At 42.7% G+C, this 23,832-nt stretch overlaps 2 protein-coding genes across 2 annotated transcripts in view; both read left to right on the top strand.

Annotated features, from left to right (window-relative positions):
- Positions 1-7,693, top strand: part of LOC126470870 (nascent polypeptide-associated complex subunit alpha, muscle-specific form-like) — a 314,837-nt gene extending 307,144 nt beyond the window's left edge. The window contains exons 2-4 of the mRNA XM_050098886.1: positions 5,303-6,043; positions 6,287-7,515; positions 7,569-7,693. Coding sequence (XP_049954843.1) covers positions 5,303-6,043; positions 6,287-7,515; positions 7,569-7,693 — 2,095 coding nt within the window. The remainder of the gene's footprint in view (positions 1-5,302; positions 6,044-6,286; positions 7,516-7,568) is intronic.
- A 94-nt stretch (positions 7,694-7,787) lies between these two features.
- Positions 7,788-23,291, top strand: LOC126470869 (synapsin-1-like). The gene is made up of 2 exons (XM_050098885.1): positions 7,788-8,309; positions 23,037-23,291. Exons 1-2 carry the CDS (start codon positions 7,788-7,790, stop codon positions 23,289-23,291), a joined length of 777 nt encoding a protein of 258 aa, XP_049954842.1.
- Positions 23,292-23,832: the final 541 nt, after the last annotated feature.

The following is a 23,832-nucleotide window of genomic DNA, read 5'->3' as shown; positions in this document are numbered from 1 at the left end:
GTTATTTTAATGCCTGAATGCAGAAAAAGTTGGAAATTTCTTTCTTCAGAAAGTTTGTGCTACGTTCGTTGCCAAGGCCAGATATAGCAATTCGAAGTAGCTATCCTAATTCCAGTCTTAGGACTGAAGACCACAACAACAACATCCTAATTTATGATACCTGCCACCTTGCGTGAAGATGTGCACCCAACTGAAACATCACAAAGTCTCCTACAGCTTTATCACTTTTTAGATTTTCTTCTAAGCTTCATTGTCGTTAAGCGCTGACAGGCAATAGAGCGGAAGCGATAGCTGTCAGTGAGCGCGTGCCCTTACGTGTTGTGAAGACGTTATGCGGGTCGTATACTCAGCCCCCTGTAGGCGCTCCCGTGAACGGCGCAGGTTATATCTAGCTCTTGACAAATCGCTTCTTGTTAATGTTAGTTGACTGATCTGATACTCCTGAAATAGCTTAGTCGTAATCTACTTTTTTAATTATTATATTTAATTTCTTATTTTTTGTTGTTGTTGACTATCGTCATTTCATTTTACTATTACGTTTCTGTTTTAGTTCTCCCGTTAAGAAAAACTGCTTGTAATTTGTTTTTAAAGACCTTTTATTGTTCTATTTCTGTATAATCCGCATTTAAAGAGTTTAAGTTGCGCATATTCCTTGCTATTTTTCTAAGTTCTTTTTTTATTTTTTTTATTTTAAGGGAAGTATAGTGTGTAAGGAATAAATATCTGTGATTATACTTATAGAATTACAGTTATGAACGCAGACACGCTTCGATGAGCAGAGACAACAACGAAAAAGCAGAAAGTATAGAATTTATCGTACCGTCGACAATTACACGTCAAGGACGAAGTAGAAGCATAACGCGTGACAAGCAGTTTGGCAGGGAGATGGCTGCTGCATTTCCGCAGGAATCATCGCAGCACTTACCTGAAGTGATGTAGGGAATTCCAGAAATAACGATAATTTCTTGTATCAGCTGCCTATAACGAAGAACTTATTTAGTCGAAAAGCGCCGGACTTGTTCTACTAATCTCTGGAAACAGCGTCTTTTATTTTATATGCCCGTAGTCGCCGATTATAAGTGCTCCAGAACTTCCTTTAGGAGGCAGATTTCTTGTTCTTCATTCGGGTGTCAACGACGGTTTTCATACTGATGAGCAGTGGCTGCCTCATTTTGTAAGCTTAATTCAAATATGTACATACTTCACCTTACACCTTCATAGTCGTAATGCAAATTATATTGAATCATCAAAACTGGTAAATTATTCTCAGCTGAAATTCTTGGCTGTGGATTCTGTTGCGATGACTTTGAATTTTCGCAGGTTCAGCAACAATTTAATAGTGTATATTACTTGATTTAGGGAAACTGAGGAACTGAAAAATGAATGGTGTTCGTGAAGGAATTGAAAAAATTTTATTTAAATTACAGGTGAAGATGAGTATATTCTTCAGCACTAATTTCGGCTGCAGTCTTGTAAATGACTTTAGTATAAACCTACCTTCCCTCGGCTGACTGAAGCTGAGACTGCAATACCGTCACACTGCATAGGGGACATGGAGCCTTACCAAACTATGGTCTTCCTTTCGCTGACGGATGCAACACTAATGAGACGATAGTGCGCTCGGAACATGCCACCGTGTCTAACAAGGCTTGTAGACTGGGAAACTCGTCATTGTTAAATTAAATGCGTACACCTCTCAGGAAGTCTCTCTTTTCACCTGGACCTATGACAATTTGATTTTGACGAAGGTTTGTTGTAACATCTCACAACTATTTCACTTTTTTATGTCTGCACTTGTAACAAGAGACAAGCATGTATTCGATTTATGTTGCGCAAACGAAGAAATAAAATTGCATTCAGTAAAACTAGCGTGTTGTACTCTGGATAAAAATTATAGGTTTACTAGCAAATTTATGTGCTTTAAAACACGGCGTTTTGATACGAAGGATGAAACATCCCAGCTGTCCAAAATCTTTGTTTAGTTAATGAATGCAGACCAATATATATCAGTAATTATATATGTTTCAAGTCTGTGGCGTTATCTGGGATTGAATATTTACCTCAAGAAGTTCGTCGGCTCGTCATTATCTCTAATTCTATGTCTGAGAAGTTCCTGTGTATTAAATGGGACAATGTGATAAACTTCGTGTTATCAAATAATTCTTAGTATCTGCAGGAATGAAAACAGACCACAATGTTGTTCCTGCCACCATGAATTAATCGTCTCTCATTTGCACAGTGACTTTTTTTACGCTGAACAGCGAAGGGGCGTAGGAGGAATGTAAATTTATTTGGAACAGAACCATGGCTATGACTTTCTTTTCTTTTTTTCTCTTTTTTTTTTTAAACAGCACAGTTCCCTGCTTCAGTCTCGTTTTAATAACAACGCTTATTTTGCCACTACGCATTTCGACAGTGTGCTGCATTCATCAGGTGCCTATCTACTTATTATTGATTACTTATGTGAATAAATTTGAAATGAGTGCGATGTTTTTATTGTTTTGTTAATGGCAGTGGGGTTAGACGACGAAGTTCCGTTGGTTTTGTCAAGAAATCCAGAAAGTTTTTATGAGCTACCGTCCACAAAATTTTGTACTTTTATATACCAGTCGCAGACCTCCATACGCTAAATACAGTTCCATAAAATCTGGATAAATTTAATTAAACAATAATTATTGAGCTTAGTCGCGATTTCAGAATGATGTCAGTGTTATTTCACGTTTTAAAGGTGAGCAGTTGTGACAGAGGGCATGGAAAAATTGTTTTATTGTGCAGTTTACTTCTGCGGATGTTGAAGCCAAGTAATTCTCTACTCTCGTTGTTCAAATTACCTTCCATTAGAAAACTGGAATGCACCCAACGACTGTGATATGACTTTTGAAATGATATAGAACAGCAATAACTAACCACATGACTTTGTAGTTAACATATAAAAGAACATAGCTAATAAATACAAAAATAAGATGGCTACTTACAATAATATGGTTCCAAAAGAAAATACTAAATTGGTTAGTTTACCTCACTATGAAAAAACGAGTACAAGGATTGCAACTGTCTTTAGAAAGTATAATGTGAGAGTGTCTTTTGGAATCACAAATAATCTAGGATGTATTTTGCAACATATTGTAGACACAAAGAGTTTATTTCATGCTTCCTTAGTTTATAAAATGATTACACAGACTGTGGGGCCTGTTACGTTGGCCGAGCGGGAAGGAGGCTGGAAATTAGATTTGGAGAACACATTGCGTTCGAAAGAAAAGATGTCACGGAGAGATCGAGAATGGCTGTACATTTACTTACGGTATTTTTCGCCATCTATAAATTATTCAATAACACCTCGTCACGACGATTAAAAAAAAGAAAAGAAAGAGTACAAGAGAAAAAACATTGTAATCAAATCAACTACAATATTCACAGCATACTTCTTGTATCTCCTAGTGATTTGTAAATATTTTACGTAATTTTTTTTATGAAGCTGATGTTACGTAAGCTTTTTAAAGACTAACAAACAACTAGTTCACAAGGAACGAATCTGGAATTTCTACATCTGCTAATGTTAATTGTTAAATGTAGCAGTAAGTCAATAATTTTACTTGCATTTTATTTTATTTTATTGCTATGCCAATATTAAGTTTTATTAGGGACCATAGTTGCTTTAATATTAAACTTACGTGTTACGTATTTCATGTAGAGAGTACCATACAGCCAACCGACGTATTCTCTGCAAGGCCTATCTTCATTACACAATAGTCTTGAACGAACTGTGACGGGAGGACGAACAACAGATTTAGACGTTCTCGAGCAGGTAAAAAAGCTCTGAAGTACTGGTATGAAATTTAATATACAAGCAGTATAGCTTTAGTCATGAATTGCAATATTTTATGCTATGCTCTGACTATGTACTTGTTGCATTTTTAGCACTGATAATGGCTAGTTACTAGCCGAAATCTGGATCTGCTTCAATAAAGCTAGAAAGGAAACGACGACTGGTTTATGCTGTCTATTATTTCGAAACTCGCATTGTTATAAATTAAGATGTTAATACGAATTGATTATTGTTATAAATTAAGATGTTAATACGAATTGATTAAGTCGTCTGTTTTAACATCATATTCAAGAGTCACGGTAATGGGAATTTCATAAGGTTTTTGTACTTTTTTTTCTGCACTGTAAGACTCTCTGTGGAGTTGGAAAGGCATTTATTCTGTTAAGTTATCGACAGTTACTGTTGTGATTACGTTGTGACAGTCTGCACATCGTAGTTTAATGACTGAAATTTGAAAATATGAATTTATCTTTCTAGAAACTCACTACCCATTGTACCCTACCTCATTAGCCGTGTAACTGTGCCACATCAATTACGTATTTCTTACTAAAAATGTTATTCTTTCAGGAATGATTTCTGCAGTAGCTGTTTTTAACGCAGGGAAGTGGGAAATCTGAAAAGTTAGTGGGAGTGGGAGACATATTTTGTTGCTGTAATTATTTTGAATCAGTAACAGAAATGAGAAACTTACAACATGCTTCTGAATGAGCGTGTAAAAATTCAAAAACAAGACTTTTTCGTTAAGCAAATTGTTCTTTTATACATCAGGGACGCTGATCATCATAAAATATTCACATTATCGTTTCTGTATCTAATGAATTCGTCGTCGACTGGATGTTAAACCCTAACCTTCGTATTTTCTATGAACATTATCGTTATCGGTACCTTATTGCCATCGACTGAAGTGCAATATTCGCATAAACATGTTTCGTGTAAAGCTACAGAATATAGTTCTGTGTGCATGAACGTTCATTTAAAAGTTTCCTTTTACTTCGGCGCAAGCATCTTTTTACGAACATTCCACGTCTGTCGGTGGCAGTAACATGCTGAAACCGGAATTGTAAATATTTTATAACAGTCAGCGATCGTGACTTGGAAAGAAAGTACCGAAAACGAAAGTGGGTAGCCTACTGATGTTCTGTCAGTCCTTTCGAAGATTAAGCAGGGAATTAAAAGCCTAAAAGTGCTAATCATCGATCTATCAATCACATACTATTTAGGTCTTAGTTGTTCGGTGTAGAGACATGACTTCTCCGACGAGTACGATGTGTGTAACCAAGGTGGTTGCTGTATTATTTCGAAGTTGCCTCGTCAGTTACAAATCATTATAGAAACGACTAGAGCCCCGGCAGGTGATTTCGGCGATATTCTCTTCGTTTAGTATAAAATGCCGATTACAGTTAAGTGAACCGTAATTAATGAAAAACTGTAAACTGAAGTGTTTTGTCGAGTGTGAGTCGACCACGTGTGTTGCAGGTGCGGGGGCACGTACTCTCTGGCGTGCGCGCGTGTGTCCGTGTCGCCGGTGGGAGGCAGCCACGCGGCGAACGACGCGCCGCCCCGCGGAGGCGCGCCAAACAACGAGGCGGACTGCTGCTGCGGAGTGGCGCAGCTGTTGCACTCCCGGATCCCCACAGCCACCGACACGGCCGCTATTAATAGGCGCGCCGGTATCTTTAGCCGCATAAATAGTAGCGAAGCGGCGCGCGCTCAGCCAGTGTCGGATCTGCAGCCTCGCGTCTACCGGTCGACGTTCGAATGGTCGCGCCTCGGTGAGGCGGGCGCCGTCGCTGTCGCCACCGCCCCCGCCCCCGCCCCCGCCGCCCCCAGCGCGCGGCGCGTCGCCGTGCGGACCAAGCCGCAGCTCCCCGCGTCCCTGCGGCCGCCGGCCACCTGCACCTCTGCCCACGCCGCCCTCGACGTGGCCGACGACGAGCAGCCGCGGCCCGGCGCCGCGCGCCGCAACGCGCTGGACCGGCTGCAGCGCTTCCGGCTGGAGCGCTCTGGCCGGAGGAGCCCCGCCCCCTCCACCCCCGCCTCGGCCGCCACCGCCGCCGGCAGTGCGCACGCGCAGAGCCCGAGCGCGGCCCCGCCCCCCGCCCCTCCGCCGCACCGCAAGAAGCCGGCGCGCACTAGCGACAAGACGGAGCGCCTGCGGGAGCTCACCGAGAAGCTCAAGGGTGGCGAGCGCAGGCCGCCTCCGCCCCCGCCGCCGCCGCCGCCGCCGCCGCCACCCCCGCCCCCGCCGCCGCCCTTGCCGCCACAGCGTACCAAGCACGCCAAGGCGGCCACCGCCGCCCCCTCGACACTCACGCAACTGCCTGTCCCTGTTACCGCTGAGGAGAAGCCGGCAGCGTCCTCGCCCGAGGACGATATCTTCAACTGTGTAAACTTGCGCTTGCCGAAACCCGAACCCCGCACCATCGTCGGGTCCTACATCCAGAGAAGCATCCCCATCAGGAGCGCGTCCTTCTCGCAGGTGGACTTCTCGCCGTCGGACGGAAAGTACATCCGGTGCGTGGCGCGCGCCAGCCCTTACGCGTCACCAGCTGCGGCACCGCCGCCAGCGGCTGTACCACCTCCGACGGCGGCAGGTGGTTCCCTGACGCTGCCGCGCAAGCGAGCGCCAGCTGCCGACCTAGCCGTGCCCTCTACCGAAGAGCAAGTCGCGGGAGGCTCCACTCCCTCCGTAGACTCGGCCGTCGGCTCCGACGAAGGCCTCGTCGCCCCCACCTCGACGATATCTTGCGGCAAGTCGCCGGACGGTACCGCCTCGTCCGAGGCCTCGCACAAGCCGTCCGGAGCGCGGTCTCTGACATACCCACTACCGAGGAGGGGCTCCCGATCCGACGACGACATTCCCTTCACGTCCATCGACGGCAACGGGCTCAAGAGCCTACTCTGCACTCCACTGAGCTCCTGCGCCGTCCGAGAGCTGCCCGAAGTCGCCGAGGAGAGCGAAACGTCACTGACCGACAGCGGCGTGGCGGCCAACGTTAGCGAGTTAGGAGATAAGCAGCACCCAGATACGCCGCCCGCGCCCGACACGTCCACTCCCACAGCTGACGCGGACGCGGACGCGGCCTGCCACCAATCGATCGGAACCGAGCCGCCCGTTACCGACGAACACCGAGAAATACCCGACGCGTCTGGCGACGTACGCGAGTATACGGCGCACGTAGTGTCCAAGACCGTCGAGTATACCAAAGCGCACGACCAAAACGACGGGGAACTCGAGGATTACGAGAACTGCGAGTACGCTTTTCAGAAATGCTACGACGACGATTCCGGTGAAATCTTGGAATACTTCAAGGATCCCGACCGAGAGGTTGCCGAAAAGATGGAAACGAGAATGCTATTAGACGACAGTGAAACGGCCGAGCGACCGAGCACTAGAGAAACTGAGGGCGACGCCGCCGAGTCCGATACGGGATCGGGTCCAGTTTTCGTGGCGCAGTGGCCGAAAGAAAAGGCCGAATATCGAGACGTGGGGACCGACAGTCCGACATCGGCCGTAAGAATCAGTTTGCAACCATCTAGTCACAAAAGAGGCCGGTCGGAGGGCGAGATTACGCTCGGCCGAAGACAGGTCTGCTACACGCCGCCGCCCACGCCCCCGCGCGAGAGGGAAGAGGCGGCGTCCGCACAGCGGTCCAGCGCTGACGTCAGCTCGGACGCGGTGGAAGGGAGCGCGCAGCGGCAGCAGCAGCAGCAGCAGCAGCGGCGCCAGCGCACGCTCCAGCACGAAGACGACGAAGAGTGGAGGCCGGCGGCGCCGGCGCCGGCGCCGACGCGTCCGCAGCTCACCTGCCAGAGCTCCGAGGAGAGGGAGGAGCCCCGGGGGTGCAAGGCCCACCCCCTATATAGGGCGGACAGCCTGTCGGAGGGCGACAGCGACCAGGGCGGCAGCGGCAGCGGCGGACGTCGACACACAGCGTCATCGGCCACCTTCCTCGCCGACATGTCCGACTCTGACGGCGCGCGCTCGCGCAGCCCGCAGCCACCGCGCCGCTACTCCAAGCGGCCGCTGCGCGGGCCCTACGGCCAGATGCTGGAGGCCGAGATGCAGAAGCCGGAGCCGCGCATCCACTCCAGATTCCACTGCAGCGAGGACCTCAAGTTCCTGGAGGAGCTGGCGGGTCCGCCGAGCGCCGGGCCGTCGCGCGCGCCGACGGTCCAGTCTCTAGACGAGCCACAGGTGCACCGGCCGCGGCCCGCTGCCCGCGCCGCCCCTGCTGCCGCCGCGGCGTCGCCCTCGCCGTCGCCCTCGCCGTCGGCGTCGCCCGCTCCGCGCCCCGCCGCGGCCGCACAGCCGGCAACCGGCGCCAGGCGCAAGGTTAGCGGCGGCGCGCCGCCCTGCCACCAGCGCACTGCCTCCAGCCCGTCGCAGCTCGAGGGCGGCCAGCGCCGCCGCCACCACGCACTCGCCGGTCTGCTCGCCGAGGGGCACGACCGCATCTACGCGGCGCCACAGCAGCTAAAGGTAGTCCGCCACACGTTACCTCTACTGCCCGTCATCACACACATTACGAATAATCATTTATACTTCATTATTATTATTATTATTATTATTATTATCATCAGTGATGAACAAAGACAGACTCCTTCGGCTTCTTTATCTATGTTTATTCGTATTAGCGATTTTAACATTTGTTACAGGTTATCTTCAGATCCGTACCTGATAAAAAAAGGAAAGGAGATGATACTACAAAGCTGATATTGTTGCCACATAAAAACACGTGCGGTGGCAATATATAAATATATATGATCCTAAAGCATTCGTACCTAATGACTGTGAATAACAGTTCGTCAGCAGGGCGAGGATTTTGTTAAAAGTAGAGAGCTTGCGCAAACTGAGCTCTAATGAAACTTGTGTACATTGTGACGTGACTGACTCCTTCGTATAATAAAAGTCACCTTCGTAATAAATTAAAATTTTTAAGTTAAAGCCTAACAAAATAAAGGTTAAAAATACGTATGCTTCAAATGTTACGATAAGTACATATAATTATTACTCAAAAAATAAAAAAATACCTGACTCCCGTAGTCCGAATATACACAAAAAAATGATCGAGATGGAGTCAGTCACCATTATTACATTAAAAGCAGTCACGGTGTCCTCAAACATCTAAAATTTCAAAATTGTGATGTATCTTTATTACTTATCGATTCGCTCATTTTTACACGGTAGTGGTGTCAATGGTAACAGTTCAAACAACGCGTTACCGCTAAGTTAATTATGTTCTCAAAGATCCTGAGCAACTTTCTTGCATGTGTACAGTAGAACTGCCTTTTGCAGCTGCAAACAGAGCGATGGATACACTGTAGAATTTTCAAGGTAACCGGGATCACACTTGCGCCGTGTTATCTGCGTAAGTCGTAGTTGTGCTCTTCAGCAGCCGTCCATTATCAAGCGCACGTCGTTGACTGTTGATGTATTTGCCTATATGAATTAACGATTATCTATTTGTATTTACTTATCGTTATTGTTATTATTGTTATTGTTGTTGTTGTTATTGTTAACTGACTCGCTCATTTCTACGGGGCACTGATACGATTGTAACTGACAAAACGAAAAGTTATCACTATGTTTAACTATGTCCTACGAGAACCTGAACGAGCTGTTGTGCAGATGCTCAGTACAACTGCTTCTACAGCTGCTAACAGGGCGAAGAATGCAGTTTTAGGTCCTGTACCTCCTTCAAAGTATGTTTTATCATAGCGCTGAAGTCCGATATTATCATTATTATTATTATTATTATTATTATTATTATTAGTTTCTCAATGTTCGGAGGATGTTGATTCCGTAACCGTTCGTTCAGTTAATGAAAACTAGCTCACGCTCCTAAAGAGAACTTTATTAAGACCACGACCGATTTCGGACTTCACATCAGGCAGTTTTCAAGTGGATTTGAAAATTGTGATGTGAATAAGCAACGTGAAGTATGCTTTGATTTGAAGTTGCCTCTCTACAGCACAGTCTTCCATAGTCCTCTTGAAAACGGCTTGATGTAAAGACCTAAACCATTCATGGATTTAGTACAGTTCTTACTAGAAACTGGAGCGGCTTCTCATTTATTACTATTATTGTTATTATTAAGATTCACGAGCAATGAATGCACTTAGTTGCACAATGAACAATAACTAGGAAAGTGAATAAGAAATTCTGCTAGTAAGTCGCATGAGTAATACAAATCCAGATGTTACAGAGTCCTTTATTGTGATCATGACGCGTTTCAGGCATGGTAACAAATAATAAAGAGAAGTGCAAATAATATATCACACAATACAGTGCCACCAAAGAAACGACGTTATATAAATCTCAAATGAAATCAGTTGTACACCATTCAAAAGAACATAAGTACATGCCATCTAAGAACAATATGTGCATTGACAAGGACGTTGAATAATGTCCTTACAAATGCCAAGCGTAACACGTGCTGGCGTAAGCAACAAGTAGACCTAACCAGTAGCTGACTACTGTTACAGTGTCAAGGCACCGCTAACAGAGCCATAACGTAAGCTCATATCACTTGAGCGTAGCACTTCTGATGACGTGTAAAATCCAAATGTTAATATAAAATAATAAAAGCTCAGCCAGCTAATGTGCAAGAAGGCGATTGTAAAAACAGTATAATAGTACAAGACATTCCATTTACGTCATATAGAACCACATTCGGTATGATTTGTTCAAAATTTCAGTAGAGGGCGTCACATTCAATACAAAGTTAATTAAAACAATAATTTTTCAATAAAAGAAAATTAATTAAAATAATTATTTCGTTTTTACCAGCACAGCTGTGCAAAAAAGCCAACAGTAAAACACAATGCAACATTGCAGATTTCATAAAACAAGTATACTGTTAGACGTCATTTTTGCGTTTGCAATGTGACTCAAGAAAAGTAGTTCGCCAATAAAATTACATATGGTCATTAAGAATTCCATAAAACGCTGAGAAAGCTAAAAGAAAGAATAGCTGGCTGGGGACTATTATTGTGTTTTCCTACCCACAAGTAAATCATTGAAAAAAAAAAAACAAAGGAACACCTACGACTGCTTGAAATCTGCTCATTTTTTATAAGTTCTGGATCCACCTGAATACCGTAACTTTATTACCAAAATCTACATGTTTTCAATAAGAGTCCCCATCTGGCTGTTCTTTTTTTTCTATGTTTCATGGAATTCTTAATGAACACACGTAATTTTATTAGCGAACTGCTTTTGTCAAGTCACTCTGAAAACGCAAAAATGACGTGTGACAGTACGTTTGTTCTATGAAACGTGCACTATCGCATTGTGTTTTAGTGTTGACTTTTTTGCACAGCTGTGCTGGTAAAAACGAAATAATTATTTTAATTAATTTTATTTCATAGAAAATTAATATTTTAACTAACTTTGGAGAGGATGTGATGCCCTCTATTGTAATTATGAACAAATTATACTGAATGTGGTTCTGTATGACGGTGTTGTAATGTCTTGTATTATTATACTGTTTTTACAATTGATTTTCTTGCACGTTAGTGCTGACTCAGCTTTTATTATTATATATTAACATTTGGATTTTACACGTGATCAGAGGTGCTGCCCTCCAGTGTTACAATCTTACGTTGTGGCTTTGTTAGGGGTGCGTTGACACTGTAACTGTAGTCAGCAACTGGTTATCTCCACGTTTTGTATACGACAGCACATATTTTGCTTGACATTTGTACGGACATTATTCAACGTCCTTGTCAATGAATATAATGATCTTAGATGGTATTTATTACGTTCTTCAAAAGTGTTTACAATTAATTTCATTTGAGATTCATATAATCCCATTTCTTTGATAAAGCTTTATTGTATGATGTCATTATTTGCACTTCTCTTTATTATTTGTTGCTAGATCATTTGATTATGAGCTGTGCCCGAAACGCGTATTGAACACAATAAAGAATTCAATACCATCTGGATCTGTATTACTTTCACGACTTACGAGCATTTTTAAAGTTTTCTACTTTGATAGTTACTGTTATTATGGTCGCACTTTTCTACCAGAGCTTCAGGGCCTATTTACAACGAAAAATACCTTGCCACCCTACTTCTCAGCAATAGTTTCCCAGTCTCTATACTGCCTAAAGCTTACGAAACCACCTTGAATATTATCAATGTATCTGTGATGTGGGAATGCAATACATCCACTACCGGTAGGACTCTCTTCAGTCACTTTCTTTATGGTATCATAAACTTCGTCAGTGTTTAGTGTTCTCTGATCGTTAGTATTGCTGTATCATATTGGCCTAAATACATAAATTTTGTGTTCAAATACTCGTAACTTTTATTTTCAGAAAATGATGGCCCACTCCTCGTAAATATTTGAAGAACTTCATGATTGCTACCAAGAGATACTGATGAGATTTCTTTATTGAACAACCAGTAACGGTCCACAGACTATCATCTGGTTCGTAAAAGTATTTCCAAATCGTATTGATCGTTATAAAATCATTGGCGCTAGATAAAAAAATCCATGAGTACGTCACTGTTGTCGCATAGTAATATACATTACATCGTCAATTATAAACTGTGCATACTGTGCAATTATTCATTTTACAGTCGGCACAAGCGCTAGAGACGGAAGCATTCTAGATTTTTATGTGCAAATGTTATGTAAATGCTTTTATGAACTTAATGATGGTTTGTGAGCTGAAGCTGTTTGTCAAATAAAAAATAAAAAAATCAGTAGCTGTTGGTGGCAATCTTGACGTTCTTCGTCCTTAGATTGCCTTTTTTTTTCAGAAGTCCATGTTTCAGATGCGAGGATTAAAAGTTATTCAATTATTGTTTTATATATATATATATATATATATATATATATATATATATATATATATATATATATATATATATATACACGTGCAAGTTAGAGTTCCTAGACAGTAACTTACCTTTAAAATTTAATGCCTTAGTAACATGTGTCATGTTTTACAAATTTTGATTGTTTTCTTGCTCATACTGAGCGACAGAGGCCATCTGTAAATATTCAACCCGAATGAAGGCAACTTCTCGATCCAAGATCGCTTTTGTAAAATCTTTATTTACGGCGACCGGTTTCAGTAAACAGAGTTACCGTCATCTGATCTATGAGTAGTGTACATAAAGTGTAAAGCGGAGTATAAAAATAGCTTACAATGTCATAAATGTAATACGTGCAGTGAATTTCTGTTATTATACATACCTCGATGAAGATTAATACAAGAGCCAAATTAGAGCTATAAGTGTAGTCCATATATTATGTAGCCGGATAGTTGACATGAGATGCGGTGGCATGTCAAAGCGGAAACCAAAATTTATGACATGTTTCGTCATGTGCTCCCGTTACATATTACAGGTCACAGAGAACAACACTGATGCAGGATCGCCAGTGAATTGACGCGCAGCGACAGTTAGCATATAACATGTTAGTACCCTAGAGGTCGCTTGTTTATTCATGTCATTGCAAATTTACGTATGTAATTTTAATAAGATTGCGGTAACTGGCATACAGTTATAAAATTTTTTGTAACAGGTAGAAGCTAAAATATTTTGTAGAACAGCATGAGCATACGCAAGCATAACTGGAATAAAAGTATAATTTTTTAAAACAAATAACAACCAAAATATTTTCTACACACGTAAATAGCATCGGTAACCATGTAGAGGTAAAGCACTAAGTCAAAAGAGCAACATGTCGTAAAGATTACAGCTCAAGTCGTATTTCAAAATGCTGTCTATATACAACTTCAGATACAAAACAAATTAATCGATCAGTAACATTTATTGACAGTACGTTTGCACAACAGAAACCTAGAAGAAGACAAGAGTGCACAGCATAGATCACCATATATAGCTCATTATGTAGGTGACGAAGAGGAAATGTCTTCGGTATATATTTGTAGTGATGAACTCATTACTGGAGGTCATCTGTGCGAAAAAGCCTGGTAGCCCGAGGTCTAGGTATGATTGTGGACTCTCAGCAACCGTTACAAATATAAAACGTTACAATATCAAAATCAAAATAGTAATACTATATCAGCAGTGGCAGGGACCATTCACTGAGACAATAAATGATTTAGATAAAACAGAAATGAGCTATGGATCGCGTGGTATACTTGACATTATCGTCGCCTTAGAGCTGAAAGTCACCTTTTTTCACCTGGTTTAAGCAGGACTGCGCATGAACTAATCATTTTACTGTGACATTTATGTACCTACATCGTATAATTTGTCCTTGTTCATATCCCCGTGCAATATATTGCTTACCCAAACCTCACACTTCAGACGATGTTCCTATTTTATCTAAACCTTTTAGTGTCTCAGTGGATGTTCGCTGCCACTGCTGCCATATTATTATTTTGATTTTGAGATTGTATTGATATTCCTTTGTAACGGTTGTTGAGAATCCACAATCATAACTAGACTTCGGGCTATATATATATATATATCTTTTATACCAGTTACCACATTTTTACGTGTTGTCTTCTCTGACTTCTTGTTTTACCTCTATATGTTTGCGTGTTCTCTTGCTGTTCTACAAAATATTTTAGCTTTTACCTGTCACAAAAATTTTATAATTGTACACCAGTTACTACAATTTTATTAAAATGACATATGTCTGTTTACAGTTGACAATGACATGAATACGCAAACGATCTCTAGCGGCACTAACATTTCGCCTAATAACTGTCGCCGTGCGGCAGTTCAGTGGCGACTCTGTATCAGTGATGTACTCTGTGACTTGTAACACATGACGGATTCGCTTGACGAAACATATTGTAAATAACGATTGTCAATTTGGTATGCCAATGCTTCTTACATCAATTCTCCGACTAAGTAAGATCTGGAGTACATTAGCAGCTCTAATTGCGCTCTTGTAGTAACCTTCATCGAGGTATGTGTAATAGTAATAATAATAATAATTCAATCTACGTATTTTATTTATGGCAGTGTACGTTTTTTTTTTTTTTTTAATCTGGTATGGTTGGTTGGTTGATTGGGGGAGGGGACCAAACAGCGACGTTATCGGTCTTTTCGGTGAAGGGAAGGATGGGGAAGGAAGTCGGCCGTACCCTTTGGAAGAAACCATCCCAACATTTGCCTGAAGCGATTTAGGGAAACCACGGAAAACCTAAATCAGGATGACCGGACGAGGGTTGGAACCGTCGTCCTCCTGAATCCGAGTCTAGAGTGAATCTGATATGCTTTACACTTTATGTACACTGGTCACAGATCAGACGATGGTAGCTCTGTTTACTGACACCGGTCATCGTAAATAAAGGTTTTACAAATGCGATCTTCGCTGAGAAGTTATCTTCTTTCAAATCTAAATTGGATTCCGGCTTTAATAGGGTCTTCAAGACGTCAGTGAGGTGTCAAGATTAGTTTTTGCAAAACTTGTGTCGTTAATATTTAGCGCATTATTACTTGCCAGATGTCGAGTTAATGTGAAGTACATTGTTTTATCTGTATTCATCTGAAGACCCATGCATTTCGTAGCATTTATTAATTGTGTTGTAAAGGCCTTTAATTCGTTTTAATTTTCAGTTAATAGAGCAATATCGTCAGCATGTGTTTATGCTTAAACATGGTCGTCACTCAATACAGATCTCACCTGTCGCCCGCCTCCGTAACTGAGGCCTCTGTCGCACGGTAGCAGTATAGTGGCATCGCATTGTTGGGCTGGAATGTGAGACAAAGGAAGAAAGATTGTGACGACGTATAGTTTGTGATCATCAGACTGTGAAGGAATGTTGTATATTAAATTACAGACCTCTTCACAATGCTTCATGGAGCGCGGACATTAAAACACTGTCGACAATAATTTTATCGTAAAGGATACGCACAAGAATTGGGTTTCATACTCACTCTTCTCTCCCAAATTACCATCATTTATTTATTTAGTAGCTGGTTCGTCAGATGTTGTGCTGTCCAATAAATTTGTTTGTGATTGTTATGTGAATTTATGAAAAGCTATTGTAAAAATGTAAACAAAGTAAAAATGAGAAGAAAACGTATTTTTTAATGATCGTTGTATCTGTTAACTATTGTGGCCATGGATATTAAATACGAGAAAGACTACATTTACAAGTACACCAACGGGAAATTACAACGGTGAAATGCTGGAAAAGGGTGATGGGCCTGGAATGTGATCGACTTGGAACTGTAAGGTTTTGTTGCAAAATTTAAGATTCTGTTGAAATACGTCAGAATTCCATGCCAACCAAGTGATTTATTTTCTTCCATTGAACCTGAAATCACAATGAATCTCCAAGTGTTTTATTTACATTTCGACTCCGATTGCAAGATCTATGTTCAAGTAAACAATATAAACAAGGAAATGCTTTGTTTCCGTTGGTCTGCTGGGACATCACTTCGTTCGTTGCAATGCTATATGTTTTATCGTCTGGCGTGAACACAGAAAACATTCAAATGAGTTATTTCCATCCCCAGAGCATAACGAACAAAAGAGAAAAATAATCAACTAAATATGTCGTTCCTACCGTCAGTTAGCATCAAGAGTGAATACAAAAATTATGGTTATTGCAGTTTAGATGAATTTTCGGACTTTCGTTCGTAATTGTACGTTTTCTGAAAACTTTTCCGGAATCATACACCGAGCCGGGTGGCACAGTGGTTAGCACACTGGACTCGTATTCATGAGGACAACGTTTCAAACAAGAGTCCGGCCATCTTGATGTAGGATTTTCGTGATTTCCCTAAATCGCTTCAGGCAAGTGCCGGGATGGTTCCTCTGAAAGGGCAAGGCCGACTTCCGTCCCCATCTTCCCTAATCCGATGGGACCGATGAGCTCGCTGTTTGGTCCTCTCGCCCAAGTCAACCAACCATCAACCAGAATCATAACGAACAAAACTAAAGAGAATTACGCATCTCCATCATTCGAATGGTGAGTTATGGTCTGTATCTCGTACAGGTTTTACCAACTTTTCCAGTTTTCTGGGAAACTTTCAAATTTTTTCGTGCCCGGAAAATATTTTTGGAGTATCACTAACATTCTTTTTTAAAACAAAATTACGCAAATCCATCCAGATGTTCTCAACTGATGCGCATTTAATTTTTATTTGTTTAGATTGCTGTTTCATCAAGGCCCTCCGTATTGAATCTTTGTTTCAGATTGTCTAATACATAAAGTGACTCCATATCACAAATCGAGTGCTCTACAGATTACTGTCATAACTTTTTCCAGCAAAGAGAAGTTATTTTAAATAAAGTAATTTATACGATGAAATATGGTGTAATCTGTGTAATCGCGCCACCAACTAAAGAAAGATAACTAAACTTCATATGCATACTTCAAATTTATTTCTGTTACGGACAAGTTCCGGCTTCAAATTTATTTCTATTTTGGACAAGTTCCGGCCTTGACAATCTCTTGTCGTGCATCCTAAGCTATGTCTGATCTACTCTGTAGTTTGTTCTGTACACCTTAGCTATTTTGTGTCGTGCCACTCTCGAGTATTCCTTACTTCATGTGAGCTGCCGCTATTGTAATTATAGCTATAAATTATTCACAATACTTGTTGCAACAATGGACAGAAACGCAAATACCATTGGACCACATTTAAATACAAATAAAAATATAGTTTAATGTTCCTGATTACGTCGAGTAAATGCCATTTAACTATTTAAAGCATACTTTTGACCCATAATTGTGAACTTGTTACACACCTACTTCCAATTTACCAAAGTACCCACAGATTGTTGTCGATGGGACAACTAAGTATATCGTTCTTTCTTCGTCAGTCACTTGCCAAAAGGGCAAGAAGTTCAAGAAGTTTTTTTCATTCAATTCGAACACGTACACCATTTAAATATAAAATTCAGCAAATATATGCTAATTAACACATATCTAATTGACATTTTCATGAAAAATGCATGTCTTCTTCTACCTGATTCAATATTACACACAAAAATTCCGTTTTCGTTGCAAATATAAATTCTCAATTACCGAAATTTTATAAAGGATTGTTAATACGCATCATTTAAACTGCAAATACGCAAAATACACAGATACTAAGTTACATTCTACAAGCACACATCATAGTTAGCGTTACTAACAGGGATACCACAAGGAAATGCGATTTTTGTAATTTTTTATATTTATGGTTCGTGGAGTTCAGAACTCAAATATCAGCGTTATATTTTGCACCTCGACGTACAGTTGCTTCCACTAATGACCATATCTCTGCTTTCCTTACAATATTCTGAAAGGACACTGTCCCTTACGGCTACCATCAGTCGACGAACTTATAATATCTTCTCGAACGTCTCTACATTTACATAGTCACAAATTTCTGAGCCCCGACTCTCAATTTTACAAGAATGGTTGTACCTCTGGACCATAGCCACTGATGACGTGAACCATACGCTGACTTCAATCAACGCGATTTCCCTGATATCCTGGAATATACTGTACACAAAATGCAGGGCTACTACACTAGAGTCTATATGCACGCATGACAGTTACACTATGTGATCAAAAGAATCCGGACACTCTCAAAAACATACGTGTTTCATATTAGCATTGTGCTGCCACCTACTGCCAGGTACTACATATCAGCGATCTCAGTAGTCATTAGACTCGCGGACTTCGAACGTAGTCAGGTGATTGGGTGTCACTTGTGTCATACGTATGTACGCGAGATTTCCACACTCCGAAACATTCCTAGGTCCACTTTTTCCGATGTGATGGTGAAGTCGAAACGTGAAGGGACACGTACAGCACAAAAGCGTACAGGCCGACCTCGTCTGTTGACTGACAGAGACCGCCGACAGTTGAAGAGGGTCGTAAGGTGTAATAGGCAGACATCTATCCAGACCATCACACAGAAAACTTGGATTTCATGGTAGAGCGGCCGCTCATAAGCCACACATTACGCCGGTAAATGCCAAACGACGCCTCGCTTGGAGTAAGGAGCGTAATCATTGGACGATTGAACACTGTAAAAACATTGTGTGGAGTGACGAATCACGGTACACAATGTGGCGGTCCGATGGCAGGGTGTGGGCATGGCGAATGCCCGGTGAACGTCATCTGACAGCGTGTGTAGTGCCAACAGCAAAATTCTGAGGTGGTGGTATTATGGTGTGGTCTTTCTTTTCATGGAGGGGGCTTGCACCCCTTGTTGTTTAGCGTGGCACTATCACAGCACAGGCCTACATTGATGTTTTAAGCACCTTCTTAAGTTCTTGCTTCCCACTATTGAAGAGAAATTCGGGGATGGCGATAGGATCTTTCAATACTTTCTGTTCATAATACACAGCCTGTGGCGGAGTGATTACAAGACAATAACGTCCCTGTAGCGGTCTGGCTTGCACAGAGTCCTGGCCTGAATCCTATAGAACACCTTTGAGATATTTTGGAAGCCAACTTCGTGCCAGGCCTCACCGATCGTCATCGATACCTCTCCTCAGTGCAGCACTCCTTGCAAGAATGGGCTGCCATTCCCCAACAAACCTTCCAGCACCTGATTGAACGTATGCCTGCGAGAGTGGAAGCTGTGATCAAGGCTAAGGGTGGGCCGACACCCTATTGAATTCCAGCATTACTAATGGAGGGCACCACGAACTTGTAAGTCATTTTCAGCCACGTGTCAGGATACTTTTGATCACATGGTGTACTTTCACTAAAAAAAAACCACACGGTAGTTGGGTTTTTGTAATTTTCTTATATTTATGGTACATGAAGTTCAGAACCAAAATATCAGTCCGCCGAAGTATTTCGATGCAACTCTAAAATATTCTCTAGAAAATCGGTTTTGAAGCTTTTCAAGCATCTTTAATTCCCAGAACCATTTACGGCCTTTAACAGGCCATCTGGCAAATTGGTAGAATCCCTACGTGCCATGTAGTTGGCCTGGTTTCGACTTCTAGCCGATGCACTTTTTTTTAATGTTGAATGTTCTACGAGCATATGCGTGAGGGAAAAAATACACAAATATGGAGAGAAAATCGGTAGAGATTGAGATTGGTAATCGCTGGATCGCTGTTTCGAATCTCATTTTGATTATTATTTTTTCGTTCATTTCGAATACCTACGTCATTTAAAAACAAAATTCAGAAAATGTATGCTAATTAACACATATCTAATTGTCAGTTTCATTTAAAATATACTGCACACAAAAATCCAGTTTTCATTGCAAATATATCTTCTTAATTACTGAACTTTTATAAAAGATTGTTAATAAAACAGCTTGTAATCGATTTGCGTGGTTATGGAATATCGTCTCAGTTATGCAACTGGATTCGTGATTTCCCGTCAGAGAGGTCACAGTTCGAAGTAACTGACGGAAAGTCATCGAGTAAAACAGAAGTGATATCTGATATTCCCCAAGGTAGTGTTATAGATCCTCTGCTGTCCCTTATCTATGTAAACGATATAGGCGACGGTCTGAGCAGCCGGCTTAGGTTATCTGCAGATGATGTTGTCGTTTATCATCCAGTAAAGCAAATTAGAAAACAATTTAGAAGAGATATCTGTATGATGCGAAAAATGGCAATTGACCTTAAATAATGAAAATTGTGAGGTCATAACATGAGTGCTAAAACGAATGCATTAAACTTCGGTTCCGCAATAAAGTAAACCAAATCTAAAGGCCGTAAATTCACTTCAGTACCTAGGAATTACAATTACTAACAATTTAAATACCGGCCGTTGTGGCCGAGTGGTTCTAGGAGCTTCAGTCCGGATCCGCGCTGCTGCTACGGTTGCAGGTTCGAATCCTGCCTCGAGCATGGATGAGTGTGATGTCCTTAGGTTAGTTAGGTTTAAGTAGTTCTAAGTCTATGGGACTGATGACCTCAGATGTTATGCCCCATCGTGCTCAGTGCCATTCGTACCATTTTTAAACAATTTAAATAGGAAATAACACATAGAAAATGTAGTGGGGAAGGCGAACCAAAGACTGCATTATATTGGCAGAACACTAAGAAGATGCAACAGATCTTCTAAAGAGACTACCTACTCTCCATTTACCCATCCTCTTTATGGAGTTCTGCTGCGCAGTGTCAGATCCTTACCATATAGGATTAATGTAGTACATCGAGAAATTTCAAAGTGGGGCAGCACGTTTCGTATTATCGACAAGTAGGGGACGGAGTGTCACGGACGTGATACTAGATTTAGGGTGGACATTATTAAAACAAATGCGTTTCTCGTTGCGGCGTGAGCTTCTCACGAAATTTCAGTTACCATCTTCCTCCTCCGAATGTGAAAATATTTTGTTCATTCCGACTTACATAGAGAGTAACGATCATCATAATAAAATAAGGAAATTCTAATCTTGCACGAAAAGATATAGGTGTTAGTTTTTACGGCGCGCTGTTCAAGAGTGGAGTAATAGAGAATTATTGTGAAGGTAGCTCGATGAACCCTTTCCCAGGTACTTGAGTGTGATTTGAACCCTCTCCCAGGCACTTAAGTGTGATTTGCAGAGTGGCCTTGTAGATGTAGATGTTCGAATTGGAAAAAATAATAATATTTATTTTACGTTTCACGGAGATGTTACTAGAACATGCGCATTTGATTAAATATTTAGAACGGCTTGACGGCTTGTAATACAACGTGGCCTGATAACGTAGCAATGGAGTACTCCACCGCAGAGCCCCGCAGGCTATCAAAAAATGAATCTGACTTCAGGGTATTAAAGATGCTCGGATCGGGAATATTCGAGAGTTGCATAGACTTGCTTTGAAACAATGATATTTGTGTTCTGAACTTCAGGTACAGGGTTATTCTAAGTGATGAACCCACTTTCAAAAATTCGTATGTATTCAAGTACAAATCCAAAATGAACAAGCTTTATACCAATGAAAAAGAGGAAGTTTCAAAGTTTTTGGCTGGCGGAGGTGCGCAGGCGGTGATGGTTTCAGAAGCTGCCGGTAAAGTTCTCGCGTCAATAGGGCCGTCTAAAGCTTTAGGGCCGTCACTCCGTTTCACTGTCAGTTGTGGGTGAGATGGCGACTGTGGAGCACAAGGTTTTCTGCGTTCCTGAGTTCGCGAAAAGTGAGTCGCAAATTGCAGTTCAGCCTGCATTTCGTACCAAATTCGGTATTCAACCACGAACTCGCAAAAGCATTAGCCGTTGGTTTAAGCAGTTTAACAGACTGAGAGTGAACCACCAGGGTAAACGAAAGCGCAGACGGCTCTCAGCCGTGTTGTGAAGTGGACGTGCGAGGGGCTCTGTGCGGCGCTCCGCAAGCGGGCCGTTGTTTACTCGCACGGGCTCAAAAATGGTTCAAATAGCTCTGAGCACTATGGGACTTAACATCTGAGGTCATCAGTCCCCCAGAACTTAGAACTACTTAAACCTAACTAACCTAAGGACATCACACACATCCATGCCCGAGGCTGGATTCCAACCTGCGACCGTAGCGATCGCGCAGTTCCAGACTGAAGCGCCTAGAACCGCTCGGCCACCGCGGCTGGCACTCGCGCGGGTAGTGGTATTGCAGTGTAAACAGATCACCTCGAACGACGATGGCGCTTTCTTATGGAAATTATAGAAAGACCACAATTAAAGTAACGTGCGATGCCCGGTACGCACGACCTACGGCATACGAAGTAGAGCGTTTCCTGCGTGAAGTAATACACGTCGATCCACAGGAAATTATCGGTATACATCTTTCGACCGTCTCCAGCACAGTTTACCTAAAACTCGTCGATGAAGCAGCGTGCGAACAACTTCTTCGCCGTTCCACCGTTGGATATCGTTTCCACCACTCGGACAGCAATGTGGGTGTAGTGACTGTCGACCATGCAGGACTCGGAGTTCGGAACATACGAATCTTCGAGCTGCCGTTTGAAGTTGCGGTCACGCTTGTCGTGAACGCGCTGCGGCCTTACGGGGAAGTATTAAGTCATGTGGAAGAAAATTGGCATACGTTCGAGACGTATTCTGTACTGAATGGAGTGCGTCAAGGTGCGAATCGAACTGCGTAAACACATCCCATCTTACGTGACCGTTGGTGGCTGTCGAGCGATCGTCATTTATGACGGTCAGCCGCGGACTGGTTCAGGGTGCGGGCAGGAAGGCCATGTACGCTCTGAATGCCTGCAGCGACGCCTCGTTCAGATGCCACGTGCAGACATGTCGCCTCCATCGCAACCGACAACGCTGCCTATTACACACGTTGAGGCAGCGAGTATCATTTCGGACGCGGAGGTTGTTCTGTTGCAGTTGCCGACCCCCGCGGGCCCGTTTTCCGCGCCCACGAGGACGAAGCCTCCATCGGTACCGTCGCCGTGCTCGACAGCAGCGACCACGTCTGCACCCCAGCCGTTTGAGGAAGGAGAGCATCAGCAAATCGATTCGAGCTCGGACACAGAGATGCGGGAGTTGCCTACTGTCTGTCGTGATCCACAGGACGCGGACACGCGTTCCCGCAAGCAGAAGTCGCCCAATCGGCGAAAGAAGAGAAGGCCGTCTGCATGAAATGATTCGCGAGATGGTGACACGTTGCAGGAGGACGAGGAAAATGCATCTGCGGCCAGGGCTGTGGACCTTACACCAACGGTTCCTGGTTCGTTGCTGGTAACGTCCACCCAAGGACAAAGACAAGTTGACGATGCTCACCCACGAGCCCCCTGGCGATTTTGCGGCTAAGACATCGGATGAATGTCATGTGTTGTCTCATGTACCACACTTCTAGCCTGGTGATTGGGCGTCCGAGATGGAGATGAAAACAATGATATCAGACTCGAGCGACAACCAGATGCCCGCAGCCGGCGTATCGTCGGACGGACGTCTTATCTCAGCCGATCAATAATATATACGGTGCGGGTGACAGGGACGGTCGGACGGACGACGAGGCGCATACTGGCTTAAGCGACTGCAGGATACGTCTTCGTACTATCAAATGGCCCAGGTATATCGGATAGGTTATTTATTTATTTATTTATTTATTGTTCCGTGGGACCAAATTACGGAGAAGTCTCGATGGTCATGGAACGAGTCAATACATGAAATTATAACA

The sequence above is a fragment of the Schistocerca serialis genome, chromosome 3, assembly GCF_023864345.2.
Source record: "Schistocerca serialis cubense isolate TAMUIC-IGC-003099 chromosome 3, iqSchSeri2.2, whole genome shotgun sequence".
Lineage (NCBI taxonomy): Eukaryota > Metazoa > Arthropoda > Insecta > Orthoptera > Acrididae > Schistocerca > Schistocerca serialis.
This window is presented reverse-complemented; position numbering and strand designations above follow the sequence as displayed.